We start from the raw sequence: 21708 nt of genomic DNA, 5'->3' as shown, positions 1-21708 counted from the left end.
GCGGAGTGGGCTCCGAAGAGGGACACATCAATACCAGCCATGTCCATGGCCATACGTACCCAGCGTGCCAGCGTGGCCGACGATACTGGAAAGTGTGGCTTGACATAAGACACCAGGAGTTGTGACAAACCCGGGGAACGCAAGCTAGCGGTCTGTAGTTCATATGCCTGTAGGCAGCGAACCACGCAGAGGAGTGGATGAGCAGGAAAAAACGGGTAGAAGACAGATTGAATACCGGTCTTAGTCTTGCGCACTACAGAAAACTTGACTCCTTGCGGTGAAAATTGTCGTCTAGAGATATCCAAGGCCTTAACATCGGATACCCTTTTAATGGACACTAGGCAGAGGAGGACTGTCAGTTTAATGGAAAGGAGTCTTAAAGGAAGATCCGAATTATCCTCCCACCTGGCGAACATATCCAGCACCTTGGAAACATCCCAGGTTGCTTGGTATCTAGGCCGTGGGGGACGTTGGAATCTTATGCCTCTCATGAGTCGACAGACTAACGGGTGTTTGCCGATCGGTAGGGAATCCACAGGGCAGTGGTATGCCGAAATAGCTGACCGGTAAACATTTATGGAGCTGAACGATTTGCCAGATTCAAAGGAATCTGCCAAATAATTCACCACTAAAGATACAGGGGCTCGTACAGGATCGACCTGCCGTCGATCACACCAACGCACCCAGAGCCCCCACGCTGATCGATATGCCGATCGAGTCCCGGGGGCCCAGGCCAGGGCGAGGAGGTCCTGAGCTGACTGTGAAAGGACGTTGTCAGCGTCCGCGATCCCGAAACCAGCCACGCCAAGAGTGGTAGGTTGTCTTCTAAAATTAGGGGGTGTAGTTCCCCGTTCGGATTGGTGAGAAGGTGGGGAAAGTGAGGCAGGAGCCTGGGACGATCCGCGGTCATCCCCAACAGGAGGGGAAACCACGGTTGGGTCGGCCACCACGGTGTGATCAACACCACAGTTGCCTCCAGGGTGGCAATCCGAATGAGGAGTCTGGGGATCAACTGGAAGGGAGGGAATGCGTAATGGGTGCCCTCCGGCCAAGGTTGGTGCAGCGCATCGACCGCATAGGCCTCTGGGTCCGGCCTCCAGCTGAAGAAGCGGGGCAGCTGATGATTGAGGCGTGAGGCAAACAGGTCTATGTATAGTGGACCCCAGATCTGTTGTAGATGGAGAAATACTGAACGATCCAACTGCCAGTCGCTGGAATCTCGCAAGTACCGAGAATTCCAGTCGGCCACTGAGTTGGACACGCCCGGAATGTATTCCGCGACAGGGGTTATATTGTGGGCTAAGCAATAGTGCCAGAAGTCTTTCGCGATGGTCGCTAAGACCTTGGATTTGGTACCCCCCAGGCGGTTGACGTACTGGACCGCCGCCACGTTGTCCATGCGGAATAGAATACAACACGTAGAGGTACGAGGCATAAAACTCCTGAGAGCGAATAGAGCTGCCAGGAGTTCTAGGGCGTTGATATGGAGCTTGGTTTCCTCTACTGACCAAGTCCCTCCGGTGGATGCCCTGCCGCATCTGGCGCCCCAGCCCCTGCGGCTGGCGTCCGATTCTATGACCACATCCGGGTAGGGATTGAAGATGGTTCTGCCGTTCCATTCTACGGCATGGCGAAGCCACCATTTCAACTCCTCGATCGTGTCCCGACATAGGGGAACCTCGTCGGTGTACCTGAGACCTTGTCTCAGGTGCATGATTTTGAGCCTCTGGAGGGCTCTGTAGTGTAATGGGGCCGAGAAAATAGCTTGGATGGAAGCTGCTAAGAGGCCCACAAGACGCGCTAGCGTGCGGAGGGATAGGCAACCCTTCCGCAGTGTAGTCCGGATCTCCTTGCGGATCAGAGCAAGTTTGGGGCTGGGGAGGCTGAGGGTAGATTGGATGGTGTCCACCGTAAAACCCAAAAATTCCATCTGCTGAGCAGGAATCAATATTGATTTGTCCTGGTTGACAATGAAACCCAGTTGTTGTAACAATGACACAGTCCATGACATGTGAAGATGGGCCTGGGTCTCTGAGAAGGCTAGAATGAGGATGTCGTCTAAGTAGATGACCAGACGAACCCCCCTGCTCCTCAGTGCCGCCACCACCGGTTTCAGCAGTTTGGTGAAACACCATGGGGCGGACGATAGTCCGAATGGAAGGCAAGTGAATTGCCACATCTTGCCCCTCCATAGGAACCGTAGGAGGTGTTGTGATTCTGGGTGTATGGGGACCGTAAGGTAGGCATCTTTCAAATCTACTTTCACGAGCCAGTCCCCTGGGTGTAGGAGGTCTCGGAGGAAGTGTATACCTTCCATTTTGAAATGTCGGTATACGACATATTGGTTCAACTCCCTGAGGTTGATCACTGGGCGATAACCGCCGTCTTTCTTGTGCACTAAAAATATATTGCTGATGAACCCTGGGGAGCAATGGTCTACTTCTATGATAGCCTGTTTGGCCAGTAAATCTCGCAGTTCGTTGTCTATTAGAGCAACGTTCTGGTTTGCGAAGCGGATGGGTGGCGGTATAACATTGAGTGGAGGAGATGTTACGATGTCCACAGTGAACCCCGCTACAGTGTGTAATATCCACGCGTCTGCCGTAATCGCAGACCAGGCGTGGATAAAATACCTGAGACGTCCCCCCACAGGAATGTGACTGAGTGGTGTGTGCATCATACTCACCGGTGGGAGGTCGGGATCGTGGGTAACCTCGTCCCCCTCGTCCTCGCCATGGTCTGCCTCGTGGTGGAAAGAAGGGGGCAGGTTGTGCCACTGGAGCGGCGTAGGATTGAGCCTGCGGGTACTGGTATTGTACTGGGGCTCTATTTTGTGGCCTGTAGGAAGGGGCACGGCCGGCAGATCGGCCTCTGTTTCTGCCGGCCCTGTTAAAAACCTTGGGGGTCCCAGCTTTCCTCAAGGAATTTTGAGCCTTGTCCAGGCTCGTAAAAAGGCCCACAAATTTATTGACGTCTTTCAATAAAGAGTCTCCAAATAACATGCCGTCCGCAGACGGTCCGGGTTCTGACTCCGCCAGGTGGGCTAACTGGGGGTCCAGACGCATCAGTATAGATCGGCGTCTTTCAATCGAGCATGCCGTATTGGCAGTGCCAGCCAGGCATATTGCTCTTTGCGCCCAGCCTCTCAGCTGTTGTAGGTCGACCGGTTGCCCGGATGCTGCCGCCTGTTCCGAAAGATTGAGGATCTTGGTCAGGGGCCCCATCATGTCTAGAACACGATCTTGAATGGATCGGAATGATCGTTCTACCCCTTTTCTCTGGAATTTGCCAGATTTCATTAGATATTTGGTTAAAATGGGGTCTATCTCAGGGGTAGCCACCACTTTATTGGGTATAAGGGGTCTAGGGCATTCAGCCCTAAGTTTGTTGCGACTAACCCTGTCAAGGGATTTTCTAGCCCATAATTCTATGTATTGGTTCACCTCTGGTAGAGGGGTCCATTCTCCAGAACGCGGGTGACTAATAGCGTTTGGATCAAAGAACGGTTCTCCTAGGGAGTCTAGGAGAATATCTCCCTGCGTGGCAGGGTTGGCAGCTGTAGTGAGCACCGTCTCCCCAGCATCGTCCTCATATGAATCCGGCTCTGACTCATCCGATCCCTCTAAGGGGTCATCAGAATCCTCTTGTGGAGAGTCAATGTATGAGTCCGGTTTGGCCCTTCTTGCGGCCTTAGTCCCTTTAAATTGTAACTCCCTGGGGTCCAGGGGTCTATTTGAGTGCGTCTGATGCTGGGGTTGGTAAGCCGTGTTAGGGTTTACCTGAGGCATATTATTTCCTTCCCCTGCCGGGGAGTCAATCACCGCCAGGGTGTGCTTCCTCTTCTGAGAGGCTTTGCCTTTTTTGGGCGGTGGTTCGTCGCCTTGCGGCGTCGGTAACTGTGGGGCCATGGGTATATATACCCTGGAGGAGGCAGCAGAGGACAGGGCAGCCAGGATGGATTTATTAATTAGCTCCTGAATCTGGGCAGCATTCAGGGCTGGGGCTGTGTCCCTATTGGTGTTATCCTCCATAGGATCCGTAGGGGCAGGGAGATCAGACATGCTGCCGCTCTGTATAGCTATATATAGTAAGGATAGCTCTTAAAATTAGGCTATAGACACAAACAGTAAGGCAATATGGGTAGTGTTGCTTAAAGGCAGGTAGGGGTTAATCCACGCTGCCAGGAGTAAGGCAAAGAGAAAATAATTCTTGCTAAGGCAGGCAGGGGTTAAATTACAATACCAGGCTCTCTCCTCACTGCCGTCAGTGCAGGGACTGACGTTGCAGCGTGAGGAGAAAGCCTACACCTTCTGCCTGAGCAGAGAGAGAGTCACATGTCCTGTGACTCTCCTCTGATTGGTCGCCCCTCCCTCCTCCAGCTCTGAGAGAGCATACAAGCTTGTCTGAGGAGAGAAGGAGGGGGAGACGAATCTCTCCCCCCCGCGGTGCGCGGGAAAGACGGGGAGGGAAGGAGAATATGTGCCTCTGTGAGGTAAACAGACGCACCAGCACCTCTGAGGGAAAAGGAGGGAAAAAATACTTTAAAAAGAGCGGCGCTCGGCGGTACAGGTACTGTACAGCAGCCCAGGGGAAAAACTGGGCAAAGGTACAGGTCAGTGAAATAAAAAGGGGAAAAACGTTTGGTACAAAATGAAATAGGTAACCTATATACCTAATATGATTACATATATACCTGTTATGAGTAATACAGCACCATTATAAACATATATAAATAAATCACTAACAGCTAAGAAGTGACTACCTATTAACACTAATCAGACGATTAAGTACAATATAAATATATATATATATATATATATACTGAAGTAAATACACTTATAATAATAAAATATATAAGAAAATTTGCCGTGAGTACTTATCTTTTGCTATGAGCAGAAAGAAAGAGGAGGATCTTAGTCGGGCAGTCTGTTATATAGAGGTCACCGACCTGGGCGTGGCTACGGATTACAAGGACTGCTGGGAGTCGTAGTCTTACTGACTGAAATTTTTTTTACATTAAAAGTTTATAGAAAAGTTTTAAAGTGTCTGCTATGGGCATTAAATAAAGAAAGTTAATGCATAAGATATGAGCCTCCTGTCTGATATATAACTGCTGTTACGCCGTCGTATCCCTGTTCCTAACTATGGAACTGATCCACAGAATCCGTTTTCCATAGTTAGGCAGAAGATCCGGCATGTGTAAGGGACTTACACTGCCGGATCTTAGGATGCAGTTCCGCATCCGTCGCTGGGGGCATTTTGTGTCGAAATGCCGCCTCGGGTATGCAAATTAGCACTTACGGAGATCCACAAAGCTTTTCAGCTTCGTTTTTTCTCCGTAAGTTTTAGTTTGCAAAATGCAAAATTAGAGCTGCTTTTACAAAGTGTAAACTGTTTACACCTTGTAAAAACAGACCTTTCTGTCCAGCGACGCGATTTTTTTAAAATTTTGAATTATCCACAAAGCTTGGCGTAACGTAATTTCACGCTATGCACGTCGGGAAAATGACGTCACGAGCATGCGCAGTACGGCCGGCGCGGGAGCGCGCCTAATTTAAATGGGAATCGCCCCCATGAAAATAGGAACGCCTTGCGCCGGCGGAATTTAAGTTACACAGCCCAAAATTTCTAGGTAAGTGCTTTGTGGATCGGGCACTTAGGTAGAAATTTTAAGGCAGTGTAACTTAAATGGAAAAAATTAAGTTACGCCGGACCTTTGTGGATTACCCCCAAGGTCTGCCAGAAATGCGGTTAGACCTTAGTTTTCTATTGTGGGCTGACAACACACAGCATTTTTTTGTTTTAGTGTTGTCAGCCCTTCCCATTAGCAGATAGCTCAAAAATCAGGACACCTTTTCTGGCGAGATCAACATAAAGCAGATATTGCAAAATGTTTTCAATGGTATTTTTATTACTCCAAAAGGGAGCTAATAAGAGAAGTTAGGATTTACCTATTTTTTAATGCACATTGATAAGATTGTTTGCATTAAAGGGTAACTCCACTTTTGCGGGGAAAAAAATGAGCGAATAAAAAAAATATATAGCTATATATATATATATATATATATATATATATATATATATATATATATATATTTATGATTGTGACTCAAGTCATATTTTAATAGAATTTTATTAAAAATACACTTCCTTTCCTTTTCATTCTGCAGATCTGTAATTTTCTGTAAAATGCGATGCAATATGGCTACTTGGAGGTGTTTTGTACACAGACTGTGTACAGAACGCCCCCCCTGAAAATGTAATTTCTGGCTTGTGTGATTGGCTTACTGATTTTCCCAGAAGTCTGCACTAAGATACAAGTCAGATTTTTGGCACCACCTGCAATGAAAATATAGGGCCTAATCCTCAAAAACCCGGCGCAACGTAACTTTTGGCATTTAAGTTACACCGCCGCAAAATTTCTACCTAAGTGCCCGATCCACAAAGCACTTACCTAGAAATTTGGAGCGGTGTAACTTAAATCCGTCCGGACAGCGACGCGGGATAGAAGGGTCTACTTTTACAAGGTGTAAACAGTTTAGGCCTTGTAAAAGCAGCCCTAATATTGCGACGGCAAACTAATACTTACGGAGAAAAAACGAAGCTGAAAAGCTTCGTGGATCTCCGTAAGTGCTAATTTGCATACCCGAAGCGGCATTACGACGAGAAATGTCCCCAGCGGCGGCTGCGGTACTGCATCCTAAGATCCGACAGTGTAAGTCCCTTACACATGTCGGATCTTCTGTCTATCTATGTGAAACTGATTCTGTGGATCAGTTCCATAGATAGAAACAGGGATACGACGGCGTATCAGTAGATATGCCGGCGTATCCCTTTTGTGGATTACCCCCATAATTTTTAGTGAGATATTCCAAAATGGAAATCAAATCCTAAAGGGATGCAGAACTTGCCAATTTTCTCAGAGCCCTGCAGGTGCAGCAGCTGATTGATAAATATAAAAAACACTCCCATACTCCCCTGCACATAGACCTAGGCAAACAAATAGCTATTCCTTTAGAATAACAAAAGGAACAAATCTGTGCCTGGACCCAGATTGCTACTACACACAGAGGACCCCCCCCAGACTCTATCCCAGTGCCTTTGAGGAATTTGTTTTAACGCATTACTTACTGGCTGGAGGTAAGCGCTCTGTGAGCTCAATCTTTGTGAAGACTCATCTTGATTGTCTGCATTGATCATCCACGGGCAGAAGTTTTTTGCTGCACATTAATTTCATTTATTTTGGACTTGAGTTATGGTTCACTACAGAAGTCTTTAAACAGTTGGCTGCACATTATTGCACATATTTTGGATTTGCATTTTAGTTCACTTAGAACTTTTTTCACTTTTTCCTTTTGATATAGGTTGTTCAACGGATTGTTATCAGTTTCGACTGACTTATTATTCAATGTACAGAGATCACCTAAAGGAGCAGAGAGAGGGAGTGGGTGGGAAAGTTGATGCAGTAAAACACATAGAGGGGAGACAAAGCATGTTGAGGAGGCAGAGGCCTCCATAGAAAAGATCTACAGACAGTTATTGTAACTGTGAATGCGGGTTACCACCTGAGTGGGGAGATCTATCTGGTGAGTGCAACTACACAAGGGGGGGCACAAGAGATATACGGGAGATATTTGTGTGGAGTTTGCGTCATCTTTTTCTCACCTTATTTTAAAGACACAATATCACCAGTGGACTTTATGTTATATTATAACAATTTAATGTTGGAGAACTTTACAATTTATTCATGCACGTGTAACATATATATATTTTCTTTGATTTTTACTTTGATTATTTATTCGTGATTATACGTTTATGGCACATCAACTGTGTATTATACAGCAATGTATACCTTTTGGTTAATACACCTTCAGTTTGCACAGCACTTGCACATCTACATAAATTGCTGCATACCATTAGCAGCGCCACACCCACCCCTAAAATGTACCTTTTTAATATAAGTGCCATTATTTTGCTATATGAAGTAACAGCTTTAGATCTGGCTGAACAATTTGTTAAGTAGAACTAAGAGGGGTGAAGAGATTTCAGTTGTGATCCCAGTCAGCATTAGTAAATAACTTTGGTGACATTTTTATGACCATTACAGCAAGAAAGTCTCTTAGGAACAGCACTGGTCATCTACAACCTCTATACAACATCAGTATCTAAGGAATGTTTAAATATGTTCAGTGTGGACAATGATTGCATCTGTCACTTCAATTAATATGTGCTAACCTTAATCTGTTTTCTTATAGTGTTTGCAAAAGAGGAGTATTTAACTGCACCAATTACCCATGTCCTTCTGTCTGTACTGTGTATGGTGATCGTCACTATTACACTTTTGATGGCTTGGAATATGACTATGTCAGTGACTGTCAGGCTTATTTAGTAAAGGTAAGGCCAACATTTCAGCTAAAAATTTGCCTAGAGATAAACAGAAACTTTCTTTCTAAAATGTAAGTAATTGCTTTTTAATCATTCTGGCCAGTTACAGCAAAACTCAAGATAGTTTAAGAAAACACCTTCACTTACTAATATATCCCTTCAAAGGCCATGAAATAATTGTTTAATTCATACAGCATATTTAGCTGAAGTCTGCCTTTAAACTGATTTTTCTAACAACAGCTCATAGTTAAAATCAGACTTGTAGTGGGAGTGCATGTTCTTTAAATTCATGAGTTGGATTAGGTGATATTTTGTTGTATTAGGAGGAGGATGAGCCTTTAGTGTGGATGTTACTAGTGTGATCACATTCATTATTACCCCAAAGAGCATGTGGATCAGTCATACAGATTCTGCAGAACTACAGATTTGAGTGTGTTGCAGGCACACTTGCTCGAAAGACTAAATCGATCAGAAGAACAGGTATTTTTTGCCCGCCTAATTTCATTTTTTTTTTTGAACTGTGATTGTTTTTTCGCTTGGAGTTTCCCTTTGTGGTGGATTTTATAACCATTGCTGAATTGGGGACATGTCTTTCTTTGGGGGACATGTCATTCTTTGCGTTAGTGGTAACTCTGTTTCTAACTATGATGTCTCCTGCTTTGGAAGAGATGGAGGTGGCCATCTCAAATAATCAGACACTGCAGCTGACAACTTATTCTAATTCAAGGAAAGTAAGCAGAGGGAGATTATCATTCTCTCTAGTAATTCAAATGTGCCCTTTTTTTTTAATCTTTATTAGATATTTACTTTTTGAAAACAAGCATAGCTATAGGCTTTTAATGCCCTATAAGAATAGCTTACACAAAACTGACATAGCCACCCAGGTTAATGGGATGTTGTTAAATTCTTATGATAATATTAAAAACAAGGGTTATAGTGACCATATGTACAGATACAGTAAGTGGTAAACACTCCAATCTATAACTAGACTTTACAGCAAGGTGAACATGAAGGGGCATTTAACATTACAAACAACAGAAAATTTCCCAGCACACTTACCAGCTAGTCTGCAACCAAACCAAATTGGCCCTATCTAACAGTTTGCATTATAACAGAGGTCGCGAAACCACATATCCTCGTCTAGCTATGATTAGGGATATGAATTTGAATTTGAGTTTGGTTCTCAGACATTTTTGATGAACAAATGATGAACTTTGCAGAAATTCCCACTGAAGTCTATAGGGACAGAACTTTGTATGCAGTTCTGGCCATTTGTTGGGCTAATAAGCATGCTAGTGATGTTAAAACAACAGAAATGTGCTTTAAACTGATAGCAAGGTGGTACATCACTCCACAGAGAGCACATAAGATGAATACAGAGACCCTCCCAATGTGTTGGAGGGGCTGTGGTGCTCTTGGGACTTTTGCGCACCTATGGTGGGATTGCACGAGGATTCAGTCTTATTGGGAAAGAATAATAGAAAATATCCATCAAATAACAGGGGAACAGGTACAGAAAGACCCTTGGAAATGTTTGTTTCATGACACGGATTAAACGGTAGCCCAATATAAAAATACGTTAGTACCCCATCTCCTGAACGCAGCTAAAAGCCTGATCCCAAGATTATGGAGAACCCCCCGAAGTCCTGGAATGGGGAGTAAAGATAGACTGGCTGAGGTCAATAGAGGAATCAATACACAGAAGTGAAGACTCCAAAAAAACATATAATAACATCTGGGGGAAGTGGTTAGAGTTTAAAAAAATCTATTGAATATGTGAGGATCCTGGAGTGCTAAGGGAAATGGGGGGGACTGGGAGAGGATAGAGCTCCGTGAGGGAAAAGATAGAAACATGTGATAGGATTCATAAAGGATTGAATTTAATAGGGAGGGGGGAGGAGAGATAGTGGGGGGGGGGGTATATGTTGCCTCCTTTTTTGGGGGGGGGCGGTAGGGGGAGGGAATGTAGGATATGAAATGTTATATGAAGGGAGATGTAAGGTGGAGACACCTATATCCAATGTTGTTAGTCCGAGAATTTTGTACTAATAAAAAGATAATATACAATAAATAAATAAATAAATAAGCATGCTATTGTTAAATGGCATACAGAGCTGGGCACTGCCATGGGGGACATGTACCAATGCCAAATAAATAAGGACCTGCAAAGCATTTTCCCAAATATACCCGATTTGCAAATCATTTGTTGCAAACCTATGACAACTGCAAACATGCACCTCAACCCTAGCTATGATCTTTATTATTAGGACCTCTGTCTATGGGCTTTTGTTCACTTCAGAATTAATTCTCTTCAAATACAAGTGTATTGTAATGCAGAAGCAGCTGATGCAAGTCAACTGCCTCTACAATAACCTCAGAAGCATCCAAAACACAAGTACACATGGTCAGAATTTCCGACAAGAAAAGTTGAGCTCCATCAGACTTTTTCGGAATTTCCGACAGCAAAAATTTGAGAGCTGGTTCTCAATTTTTCCGACAATAAAAGTTCTTGTCCGAAATTCCAATTATCTGTATGCAATTCCGACATGCATGCTCGGAATCAATTCAATGCATGTTCGGAATCATTGAACTTCATTTTTCTCTGCTCGTTGTAGTATTGTACGTCACCGCGTTCTTGACGGTCAGAATTTTGTGTGACCGTGTGTATGCAACACAAGTTTGAGCCAATATTCCGTCAGATAAAAAAATCCACGGTTTTCTTGTCGGAATTTCCAATCGTGTGTATGCGGCATTACTCTCCTGCATATTCACATGTAAATCTCACAAAGCAAATAGAAGCCTATAGGAATGTGTTAGCGTAAACATACCTATATGGGAGTTATTTCTTTAAACTGAATACAAAAACACCAAGCTACTTGACTAATGAAAAGTCCGGTGCTTATATAGAGACCCAGAACTTCAGGATAGCTTCCTGTATCCTTTTTTTCACTAAGGGGCTACATAATTGTTTGAGATACAAAAAGGTAATTGAAATCAAGGCAGAGTGAATGCTCAAAGCAACATTAATGTAAAGTCTTTTATTTACTGTTGCCATCAGTGTAACCTTATCCCACAGAATCCTCAAAATTGCACTTTCTAATAGGATACTGTACACCAAAAAGGGTTAAACCCAATTACAAAAAGTAGCCCAGGTAACCATGATTTGATAAAAGACCCCAAGGACTGAAACAGTTCCATTTCCTGAATGAATAAGCTGATAGCTATGTGATAGCTAGAGATGTGTTGTTGCTTTGTTTTTTGCCTGAATAAAAATACAGGGAATAGGTAGCTGTATGTAAAGATATACCATCATACCCAGAAGATAGGCTTAAAAGGCTGTGCTATTAGCTTCATAATGTTGAAGGCTAGTGCAGTGTTGGCTTGGGCAAGGAGCAGCATAATGCACTTTTTAGAATATCACACTGCTTGAGTTTTTTTCTTTTTTGATTGCTTTATTTTTGTTGCTTTTTTCCTTTCAACTTCATTTAAAAGGGTCACATAGTTCACTATAGAAACTTCATAGAAACGTGCATGGCGCTGCTGTGTGGTGTCATGCAAAGCCATTCAGTGCAAAAAATACAAACATGCTACAATTTTCTGCACTGCAAAACACACCAGCATTGTGTTGGGAACTAGACACATAGGCCCGGATCCACAAAGAACTTACGGCGGCGTATCTATTGATACGCCGCATAAGTTCTACGATGCGGGCTAAATCCGACTGACGTACATGTTAGGATCTAAGGTGCATATTTACGCTGGCCGCTAGGTGGCGCTTCCGTTGATTTCCGCGTAGAGTATGCAAATTAGCTAGATACGCCGATCCTCAAACGTAAGTCTGCCCGCATTTTTTTACGTCGTTTATGTAAGGCTTTTTTCGGTGTAACGTTACCCCTGGGTCTATGAGGCGTACGCATGTTAAGTATGGACGTCGGGACAGCGTCAAATTTTTCGTTGTTTACGTCGTTTGTGTAAAACGTTCGCGAATAGGGCTTTGCATAAATTACGTTCACGTCGAAAGCATTGACTATTTGCAAAGTGCGCACTGGGATACCCCCACGGACGGCGCATGCGCCGTTAAAAAAAACGTAATTTACGTGGGGTCAAGATGCATTGACATAAAACACGCCCACATCTTAGTCATTTGAATTTCGCGCCCTTACGCTGACACATTTACACTACGCCGCCGTAACTTACCGCGCAAATTCTTTCTGGATACGGAAAATACGCTGTAAGTTGCGGCGGCGTAGTGTATCTGAGATACGCTACGCCTGCCTTAAAGATAGGCAGATCTTTGTGGATCCGGGCCTTAGGGGTTGATTTACTAAAGGCAAATCTGCTCTGCATTACAATTGCACTGAAAGTGCACTTGGAAGTTCAGTCACTGTAGATCTAAGGGGACGATATGAAATGAGGGGAAGCTCTGCTGATTTTATCATCCAATCATGTGCAAGCTAAAATGCTGTTTTTTTATTTTCCTTGCATGTCCCCCTCAGATCTACAGCGACTGCACTTGAAAGTGCACTTTCAAGTCACTTGCAGTGCACTTGTAGTGCAAAGTGGAGTTGCCTTTAGTATATAACCCCCATTATAACAGGAAGTGAGTGGAAATCTCCCCAGCATAGTCAAGCACAGCACTAAAAATGGGATATAAATATGTCAATGGTTAGTAAATGTCCTCCAAACCAAAGGAAAATCCCTCCATTGACAGATGTCACCAAAACAGTTAACCCCACTGGGAGACCTCCCATGCTTTCGTTTCTTGGTGACAACTGTAATTTTTTCTATTTTCTTTCACTTTCCAAACTGGTGACATCAATCAACATTACATTTTGTTAATTAGAACACGATGACTGAGTAGATCTACCAGCTCAGATTATTTCAGTTTACATTCTAAAAGCAGAACAGTTTCTCCTTCAGAATAACCATGACGCCATTTTCAGATTCAAACAATGCACAAAAATGCAGGATTAATCTTGGCATTTTATTAGCTTGCACCTCTGCCAACATGCAGCCCCGCTACAAGTAATTGAAATGTCAGAACTTCTCAATCATTGCTGCTTAATAAAAAAATAATGCTCGGATCAAGTAGCTCAAACAATGCAATGGAATAAAGGAGCCATTTTTTCCCACCGTGCGCAATCAGACTTTCATTTTCTTAAGGTAAAAAGTCATGCGTGGAAACATAAGTGATTAAGGAAAGAAAGACATAAAGCATTAACAATTCAGTAGTGAAGTTGCTGCTGAAATTGTAAACTGTGATGAGTGAGCAGAGCCTTTCAGAACATTTTCAATTTTAATGATAGACATTCTATATGCAACAGCTAAAACCTTAGCCATATACAGTATCTGAAAATAACAGGATTAGTGATAATCCAGCAATCGTGAAAAGATGTATTGAATGGACGTTCATGTCTTTGTACAGACATAAAATAGGCATTGAAAATGCTTGTATGAAAACTTAACTTCTATGCTACTTGTGATGGTAAACAGTTTAACAGTAATGTTACTGGATCAAGAGTGAAAGCTTTAAAAGGATAGTTATGCTCCAGTTAAAAAAAGTTACACTGGAAATGTAGTGAAAGCTGATTTAGTTATCATAAAATAGTGTAGACTTGTAAGGTGTAAATACTGAAGAAATATCTTACGGAAAGTAAATATTGCAATTGGATAAGTAATATAGAAAACATTTCAATTTGATCTTTAGGTAAATTAAAGGCATTTCAGATCAAAATAAAAATCCTTTCAAATATACAACTAAACTCGCTATATAGGCTTCCTTACTCTTCCACATGTGACCAGGCCCGGATTTACACCCTTTGCTGCCCCAAGGCCAGGTCCTTTAATGCCTAATGGACTTTTTCGGCAGGACACTGGGAAGCAGGTGGGGTGTTGCTGTCGAATATGAGATTGAGAACCGGGGGGGGGGGGGATGTTGCTGCCGAATATGACATTGAGATGGCCTGCTCTTCCCTCTGTTTTTTCTCCGCTCACCACCCGTGACATGATGGGAGGGACTCCAAAAATTAAAGTGTCCTCTCCTCTCGGCTGCAGTGCCGCCCCTGCACCCACTGCCGCCCCGAGGCCTGGCCTTGTTGGCCTTGTCTGGAATCCGGCCCTGCATGTGACTGGGGTTCCATCTGCCAACAAAGAACCAAAGCTCCATTCTTTTTGTATACCCTGAGGTGGGGAAAGTGCATTTGACCATCCTGTTGGTTTAGGGATCAATTGTATAAGGTAAGTGATCAATCTATCTGTCGGTGGAGTGAGTTGTCCCCTTGGGTGAAAGGGAACGCTTTTATCTTTACAAAGAGACTTTTGCTGCTTCATTTATCTTTTTATTGTTTCTGGCATCGGGCTTTGGACTGTTTTTAACAGGACATTTATATCATATGATTGCGCTGCACTGCTTTGATTTTTAAAAATCTAACATGCTGGTTGTACCCAAGTCGATCAAAGGACTTGGGAACAATCAGCCTGCCCATACATGGATAGAGTCCCTGCTGAACCATCTAAGATTCGATCCATTTATGAATGGATTTGCTCTCTCTATTCATCCTGGTGCCCAAGTGATGGGAAATCCCAAATTTTACAGTTGTCCCCCAAAACAATAGGTAAGAGTAAATCTTCCACTGAGGACACTTGTTCTGGTGACAACTGTCTAAAGTCTCATACACACTACCCGCTGGGTTGAACAAAAAAAAATCCTGACAGCTTAGGTCGGAGCCGCTGTACTAAAAATTCAATGTTACTTCAGTGATCTCCCCTACTGAGCTAATGTGTTCCCCTGCCAGAACACTCTGGTCAGCACTCTCAGCAATTGGTTGCGAGTGCTGATCGAGAGTTGGTTGGCAGACCTTTTTTGGTTATGCCCCTTTGGCAGAATCCGGCCTCTTTACACACGGGCCAAATGTCACCTGGTTTCTATTGAACCAGCCGATGCTGCCTGACATTCAGCCCATGTGTACTAGGCTTTAGACTGGAATTCCCCTCACTTTGTAGAGATCATGTCTGATTTCCTGCTGGATTTCCAGGACAGACTCTCCAAAAAATAAATTAGCAGGGATTTTAGGCTTTCCTCATCCTATATAAAACTAAATAATAAAAATGAGCTATACACACACACGTTAAAATAAAAGAAATATATAATTGTTTCGGAGTAAACTTCTAAAATTCAATTTTTATAATTATATAAGTGTTAATTAAAAAATGTTACTGTAGATAAAAAGTCTATATTTTATCTTCTTATCTAAAAGTCTGATTTTGGAATTCTGGTACAACTCATTGTAAAGTTTTTACAAATGAATTAAAGGCCTTGTTTAAATGTTATTTTTAATTTGAAAAATAAATTAACAAAACAATAAAAAAAAATACAAATGGTTTACAAAATAGGAATAAAAACAGTACAGAAATAGTAGCTAATTAAGAAGAAAATGAATTAATTAAGGGTGATCAGGGTTTTTTATTATTAAGTTTGCTCTGACTGACATCATATACAGATCAAAAGTCACCACTTTGATCTTCATATGAATGAGAAAATAGCAACAATGCTACATTCTATTTCTGAATAATGCTTCTGAACAGTGTATGCTGGCTCACAGGCTGACAGCCAGGATTTTAAGGTAAGAAGGGTGGGGGAGGCTCAGCCTGGGGGGGGGGGGGCTGTTTTTTTTTTTTTTAGACATATGTAAAATGTCTAAAGTCTGCTTAAGGGGTTTAAGCCTAAAAACAAAATAATAGGACAGAAGATAAGACACATGACACAGTGAAAGTTGCTACAATTTCCAAAAATAGGAAAAAAACATGATTTATTTTCTCTTAAAAGACACAGTGAAGCACACTAGAACATTCTTAAGGCAGACTTTGCATGTCCCACTTCTACCAGAGATCCAAATAAATATTAGGCTTAATCCTTATTTTATTATTGAGGGAGTTAGCCCTGGGCAGCCTGCTTACAGTTAGTTTACATCACAGAAAAAGCCAAATAATAATATTGATTGAGAAATATAAGGTCATTTATTCTAAAATGTATATGGCTTGTTGTTGTTAAAAACCATGGCTTTTATGGAGTAGAGCTTGGGACCAATAAAACATTATAACAAGGCAAGTCATGATCAGTAGGGCTCTACTATAATTCACACTGACTAAAGCCGGCCATACATGGATCAAAATCTATGCCAGTTCAGCAAGGACCAGACAAGTTTCGATCCATGTACGGGCTAGCTGTGTGTGCACAAGTTGATCTATAAATTGTCTCGTGTACAACCAGCCTGTTGGGTTCTTTCCAAACAATCAGTGCCTCCGGCTATAGCTGATCATCGTATTCTGCCGGTGGGGAAGGCTTCCTGCTTGTAGAACACAAAAGTGCTGTGGGAAGGATTCCCTAATCAGCACTGAGTGTGTTGATAGGGGAATGGATACATTATTTTCATTCAACCCGCTGGTTGAAGGGAAAAAAAAATTATAATGTATAGCATGACTAAGTGGAAGGCTGTTTGATTCTTTTTAGTCCACCTCACTAGAACTTCTCTGGTTTTATGGTTTCATTGGCCTTCAAATCCTTCTACATACTGAAAATCATTATCAAAGTATATAGACAGATCTGTAACATGTACTATATTTGTTAAAAGGAAAGACAAAAAAAAATTTGTATATTAAAAAAGTTTGGCCAATAAAAGTACAGTTCGCTAAGCCTTAATTTTAACTGTAGCTCTTAAAGGTCGGCTATTATGCTGCACTGACTTACTTAGTTGAGTGTCTGTGAGTGGATGATTAGGAGAGGGGCAGGTTGGGAGAGTGCACTTCCAATGAATCCGGCCCAACTGAGCCCTTTTCGGGGGTTGGGCTGCTACTTCTGGGTACAGCCTCAAGGTTGTTTCCGCATATACTTGTAAGAGTAGGTAAAATGAGCACATTAGAAACAAAATGCAGGTGAATATGTAGTCGTTGTATTGAAAGTAGCAAAACATAATAAAGCCAAAGGCTTTAACTTGTTTTGCTACTTTCAATACAACGACTACATATTCACCTGCATTTTGCTTTTAATTGGATATCGGGCGCTCCTTTTATCTACCCTTTCATTTTAACTGTGTCACCTTTAGTAAAAGAAAACCTTTGGGTGGACTGAGGGTTCTAAAGTTCATGGGTAAAACCGGGAGAAATCCAATAGGCTAGGATGGCAAACTGCCTACAGCCTTCTCATCTATTAGACCTTGTGACGCAGGTGATGAAAAACAGACTGCCGTGGGTTTTGTCGTAATAAAACTAGACTTATTGTGTATGAGACAGGTGCAAAGCTGCACTACTTGCTGAAGCTTCTGGCTTTTGGGTTATGACTCTTAAATGAAATAGACTGGCTTACAAAGGCTAATTTGTTCACGTCTGCTGGACCGCATTTAGTCACTGACGAAGGATTGTACCAACTTTGAACTGAAACTAATTAGTCATTAAGAAACTGATAGTGTCTCTGTAGCTCTTATGTGCATCTGAGATTGCAGATAATCATGAAGCTCTTTTAATGTATAAAAAGCCTGGAGATATTTCAAATAACTTGGCCATGAAAAAAAATGTAACAAAATGAAAGATACATTCTATTAAAGATACAGGGCCAGATCCACAAAGCACTTACGCCGGCGTATCTCTAGATGCACGGCGTAAGTGTATATATGCGCCGTCATATCTATGCGCTGTATCCACAAAACGAGATACGCCTGAAAAATAGGTTTTTCCGACCGACTTAATTTTTCTGCGCCGGCGCATCGTGGGTGCAAATATACGCTGTACGCACCATTGATTTGCTATGCAAATATGCAAATGAGGGAGATACGGCGATCCACGAATTTACGCGCGCCCGACGCGGGCTACGCACGCCGCGCATAGGTCATACGTCCGGTCTAAAGTTACCCCTCATAAAAGCAGCTTTAACTTTGCACCAGACGTGTGCAGGTCAGCTTCAGCAGCACCGTTAGGGACGAGCTGAGCATCCACACTTGCAGGACAACAATCTGTATGCCAACATGCCAGGGGCATCCATGGTCATAGCTATACTACTGGCTTTAGATGCGCGTAGAAGGAGGAGGGCACAGAGGAGGGCACGGGAGAGGATATACCGACCGCGCATAAACATCTTTGGCATGGGGGATTCGGAGGTGTATCGAATCTTCAGATTCAGCCCTACTGCCATCATGGAATTAGCCACAACCCTGAAAGATGACATCACCAGCCAGACACACCGCTCACATGCAGTGGAGCCACTGGTCAAGGTACTGGCAACAATCCATTTCCTTGCCAGTGGCTCGTTCCAGCGTACAAGTGGTGTCGTGGCTGGGATGGCACAATCCTCCATTAGCAGATGTGTGCACCAGGTTGTCCCCGCAATCCTCAGACGCATGGCCAACCAAATCATCAGACCCACCCAGGAGCATCTGCGGGTGAAGGCAATGCGGGATTTCGTCAGAATTGCAGGATTCCCACGCACCGTGGGGGCCATTGATTGCACACATGTGGCACTACAGCCCCCCCGTGCCACAGAGCACTAATACCGTAATCGGAAGCATTGGCATTCCATCAATGTACAGGTGATAGTCGATGCCCAATGCCTCATATGGCACGTCCGTGCCAAACACCCAGGGTCCAGCCACGACAGCTACATATACCATCAAAGCAACATCCCAAGAGAATTTGAACAGAACGTGTATGGGGATAGCTGGCTGGTTGGTGAGTGACATGGGTGTCATGCATGACTGTCCGCCCCCATGATGCAGATATCACGAGGGGCACATGCACGACTAACATTCTCCTGTCTTTTCCCTTCCAGGTGACTCTGCATATGCACTTGGACCCCATCTCATGACTCCATTCAATCCTGAAACCCCAGGAGAGCAAAGATACAATGATGCACACGCACGTACCCGTGGAGTGGTGGAACGCACCTTTGGCCTCCTGAAGTCCCGTTTCCGATGCCTGGATAAGTCTGGGGGGGCCCTGTTGTATTCCCCAAACTTTGTGTGCCAGATCATCGGTGCATGTTACATGCTGCACAACTTTGCCATGAGAAAGGGCCTGGAGATTGACCTACGTTCTGACCTGACCCCCGAACCAGACAATCCCCCCCTAACCGAGGCTACCCAGTCTTCTGAGGGAAGAGCAGTCAGGAGATGCCTCACAGTAGGCATCTTTGCACGTTAAACCCACACATTCTTCATGGCACAAGCAGAATGTACGCATGCATACCACTGTCGTCCCTAGCACACACACCCCACATCCTCATCAAATTGGATTAGCCCAAGTCCACCAATCAGGACTTGGGAGCAGCAACGCCGCGCCAAGGCTCCAATTATGTTGCTGAACATTCATACACCATTCACACGGACCTGGGGATCACTTCTCCCTGGTCCTGGGGATCACTTCTCCCCAACAACCGAAGATGACACCCCTTTTCCAGCAGGAATGTCACCCCCACATTCATACACCTTTCACACTGTAGCCTGCACTGCTAACCGTGTGCTTGGGCTACCAAAAATAAAAACAACTCATAACCTGAGTATAATATAAAACTAAACATAAAACACTTATCACCTGAGTCAAACATAAAAAGAAACCAAAAAAATTAACGCCGCTGACGTGCCCCACGCCTGCGGCGGCCATGGCCCCGGCCCCGGCTCCTCAGGGGAGACTCATTGGGGGGGAAATCAAAAGGAGGAGCATCCCCTGGCGGCCTGCCCTCCAACGCCAGGGCGATGCGGGTGAGCACAGCATTGGTGTCCTCCTGCAGCCTCACCCCCACCTGGATGGCTGCAGTATTCTCCCTGACAGCCTCTGTCAGGGCTTGTACCTCCTCACCCAGGCCTGCTGTGGTGGTCTGTACAGCAGCCAGGTATGTGACCACAGCTGAGGAGTTGCAGCCCATATCCTCCACAGCTTCCTTCACAGAGGCCATGCTTTGGGCCATGCGGTCCATACTATGGACAACCTCACCCAGATGGCATGTTAGGCGGGCCTGGTCCCTCCTCAGGTATTCAGGAAGAACGTCTGCCACCCCCCTTGTCTTCCTGGTTGCCTTCCTGGGTCCAGATGTGGCTTGGGGCCTGGGAGACCCTTGGGGGGGGGAAGCCCTGTTCGGGGAGGAGTGGGAGGGGCTACCCCTGATGGTGGGTTCACTGGTGCCAGCAACAGGGGGAGACTCCTCCAAATGGAGCCTGACCTCATTGCCACTGGTGACCTCCTCCTCCTCAACCTCCTCCTGAGGAGAGGTGTGGCCACTCCCTTCCACTGAGGACTCCGGGCTTGCCAGGTGGTCAGAGGCAGCCTGATTTTCTGGGGGATGGTGTGGACTGGCCAGATGGCCCAGCACCCTCCTGCACATCTGTGGATGACACAAAACATTCACATGTTGGAGGATCCACACACTTGTCACATGTTCCCTTCCACCCCACACATGCTACACACCAGATAGGAAATAAAACACACTTACCTGTCCTCAAGGCCTCCTCAATGGAGTCAAAGCCAGAAACTTCCTCCACTTGATGCCTATGGAGGCACTGGGCAACCACACGCTCCTCAGCAGTGAGCGTATCAGTAGCTGCTGGTCCCCCTCCAGTGCCCCTGGCATGAGTGGTCATCCTGGCCAGCTTACCTCGAACCACGCGCCGCAGATCATTAATCTTCTTTAATATCTCATTGGGGGTCCTGGCCTCACTCCCCAAAGCATTCATATCATCTGCAATCTGTGCCAGGATCTCCCTCCTCCTGGTCTGGGTGATGTTGGCACTCTCTGGCCCATGGAGATACCGATCATTCTAGGACATGGCCCTGATAATGATAGCCCTCTCCTGTGGGCTATAATTGAGCTTTCGCTTCTTCCGTGCTGCTGGAGCAGACATGGCTCTAACTCAATCACCTGCACAAAAAATAACAAAAGCACCTTGCTTCAGGGGGGGAAACAAGAGGATGTACTTTTGCACTGGATGGGCGCATGTCTGTGTGCATTTATGCCCTGGGCGTATCTCACTAATTACGCCTGGCCTAGTTCCTATCTCACTGATTACGCCGGGCCGAGTTCTGAGCATGCGCAGAGAGGCGCTAAACATAGTCAGCGTCACGGCGCATGCGCTGTCTGTTCGGCCCTTCATTTGCATGGGGTCACGGCTCATTTCAATGGAACACGCCCACTTCCTTCCTACTTTCAATTACGCCGGCTTACGCTCAGGAATTTACGTTGTGCCGGCGCATCGTCGGGCGCAAATACTCTGAGGATACGGCACTTGCCTCTCTAAGTTGAGCCGGCGTAACGTAAATGAGATGCGCTACGCCGGCCTATATACG

The 21708-nt window shown here is 44.5% G+C and overlaps 1 protein-coding gene across 2 annotated transcripts in view; it reads left to right on the top strand.

The window, feature by feature from the left end:
- The window catches only part of OTOGL (otogelin like), a 218400-nt gene that overhangs the window by 76915 nt on the left and 119777 nt on the right, over positions 1-21708 (top strand). For both annotated transcript variants that reach the window (XM_040344209.1, XM_040344208.1), the window contains one exon: positions 8256-8394. In XM_040344209.1, the coding sequence (XP_040200143.1) occupies positions 8256-8394 (139 nt within the window). The remainder of the gene's footprint in view (positions 1-8255; positions 8395-21708) is intronic.

Source organism: Rana temporaria, chromosome 3 (assembly GCF_905171775.1).
Source record: "Rana temporaria chromosome 3, aRanTem1.1, whole genome shotgun sequence".
In the NCBI taxonomy this organism is placed as follows: Eukaryota; Metazoa; Chordata; class Amphibia; order Anura; family Ranidae; genus Rana; species Rana temporaria.
This window is presented reverse-complemented; position numbering and strand designations above follow the sequence as displayed.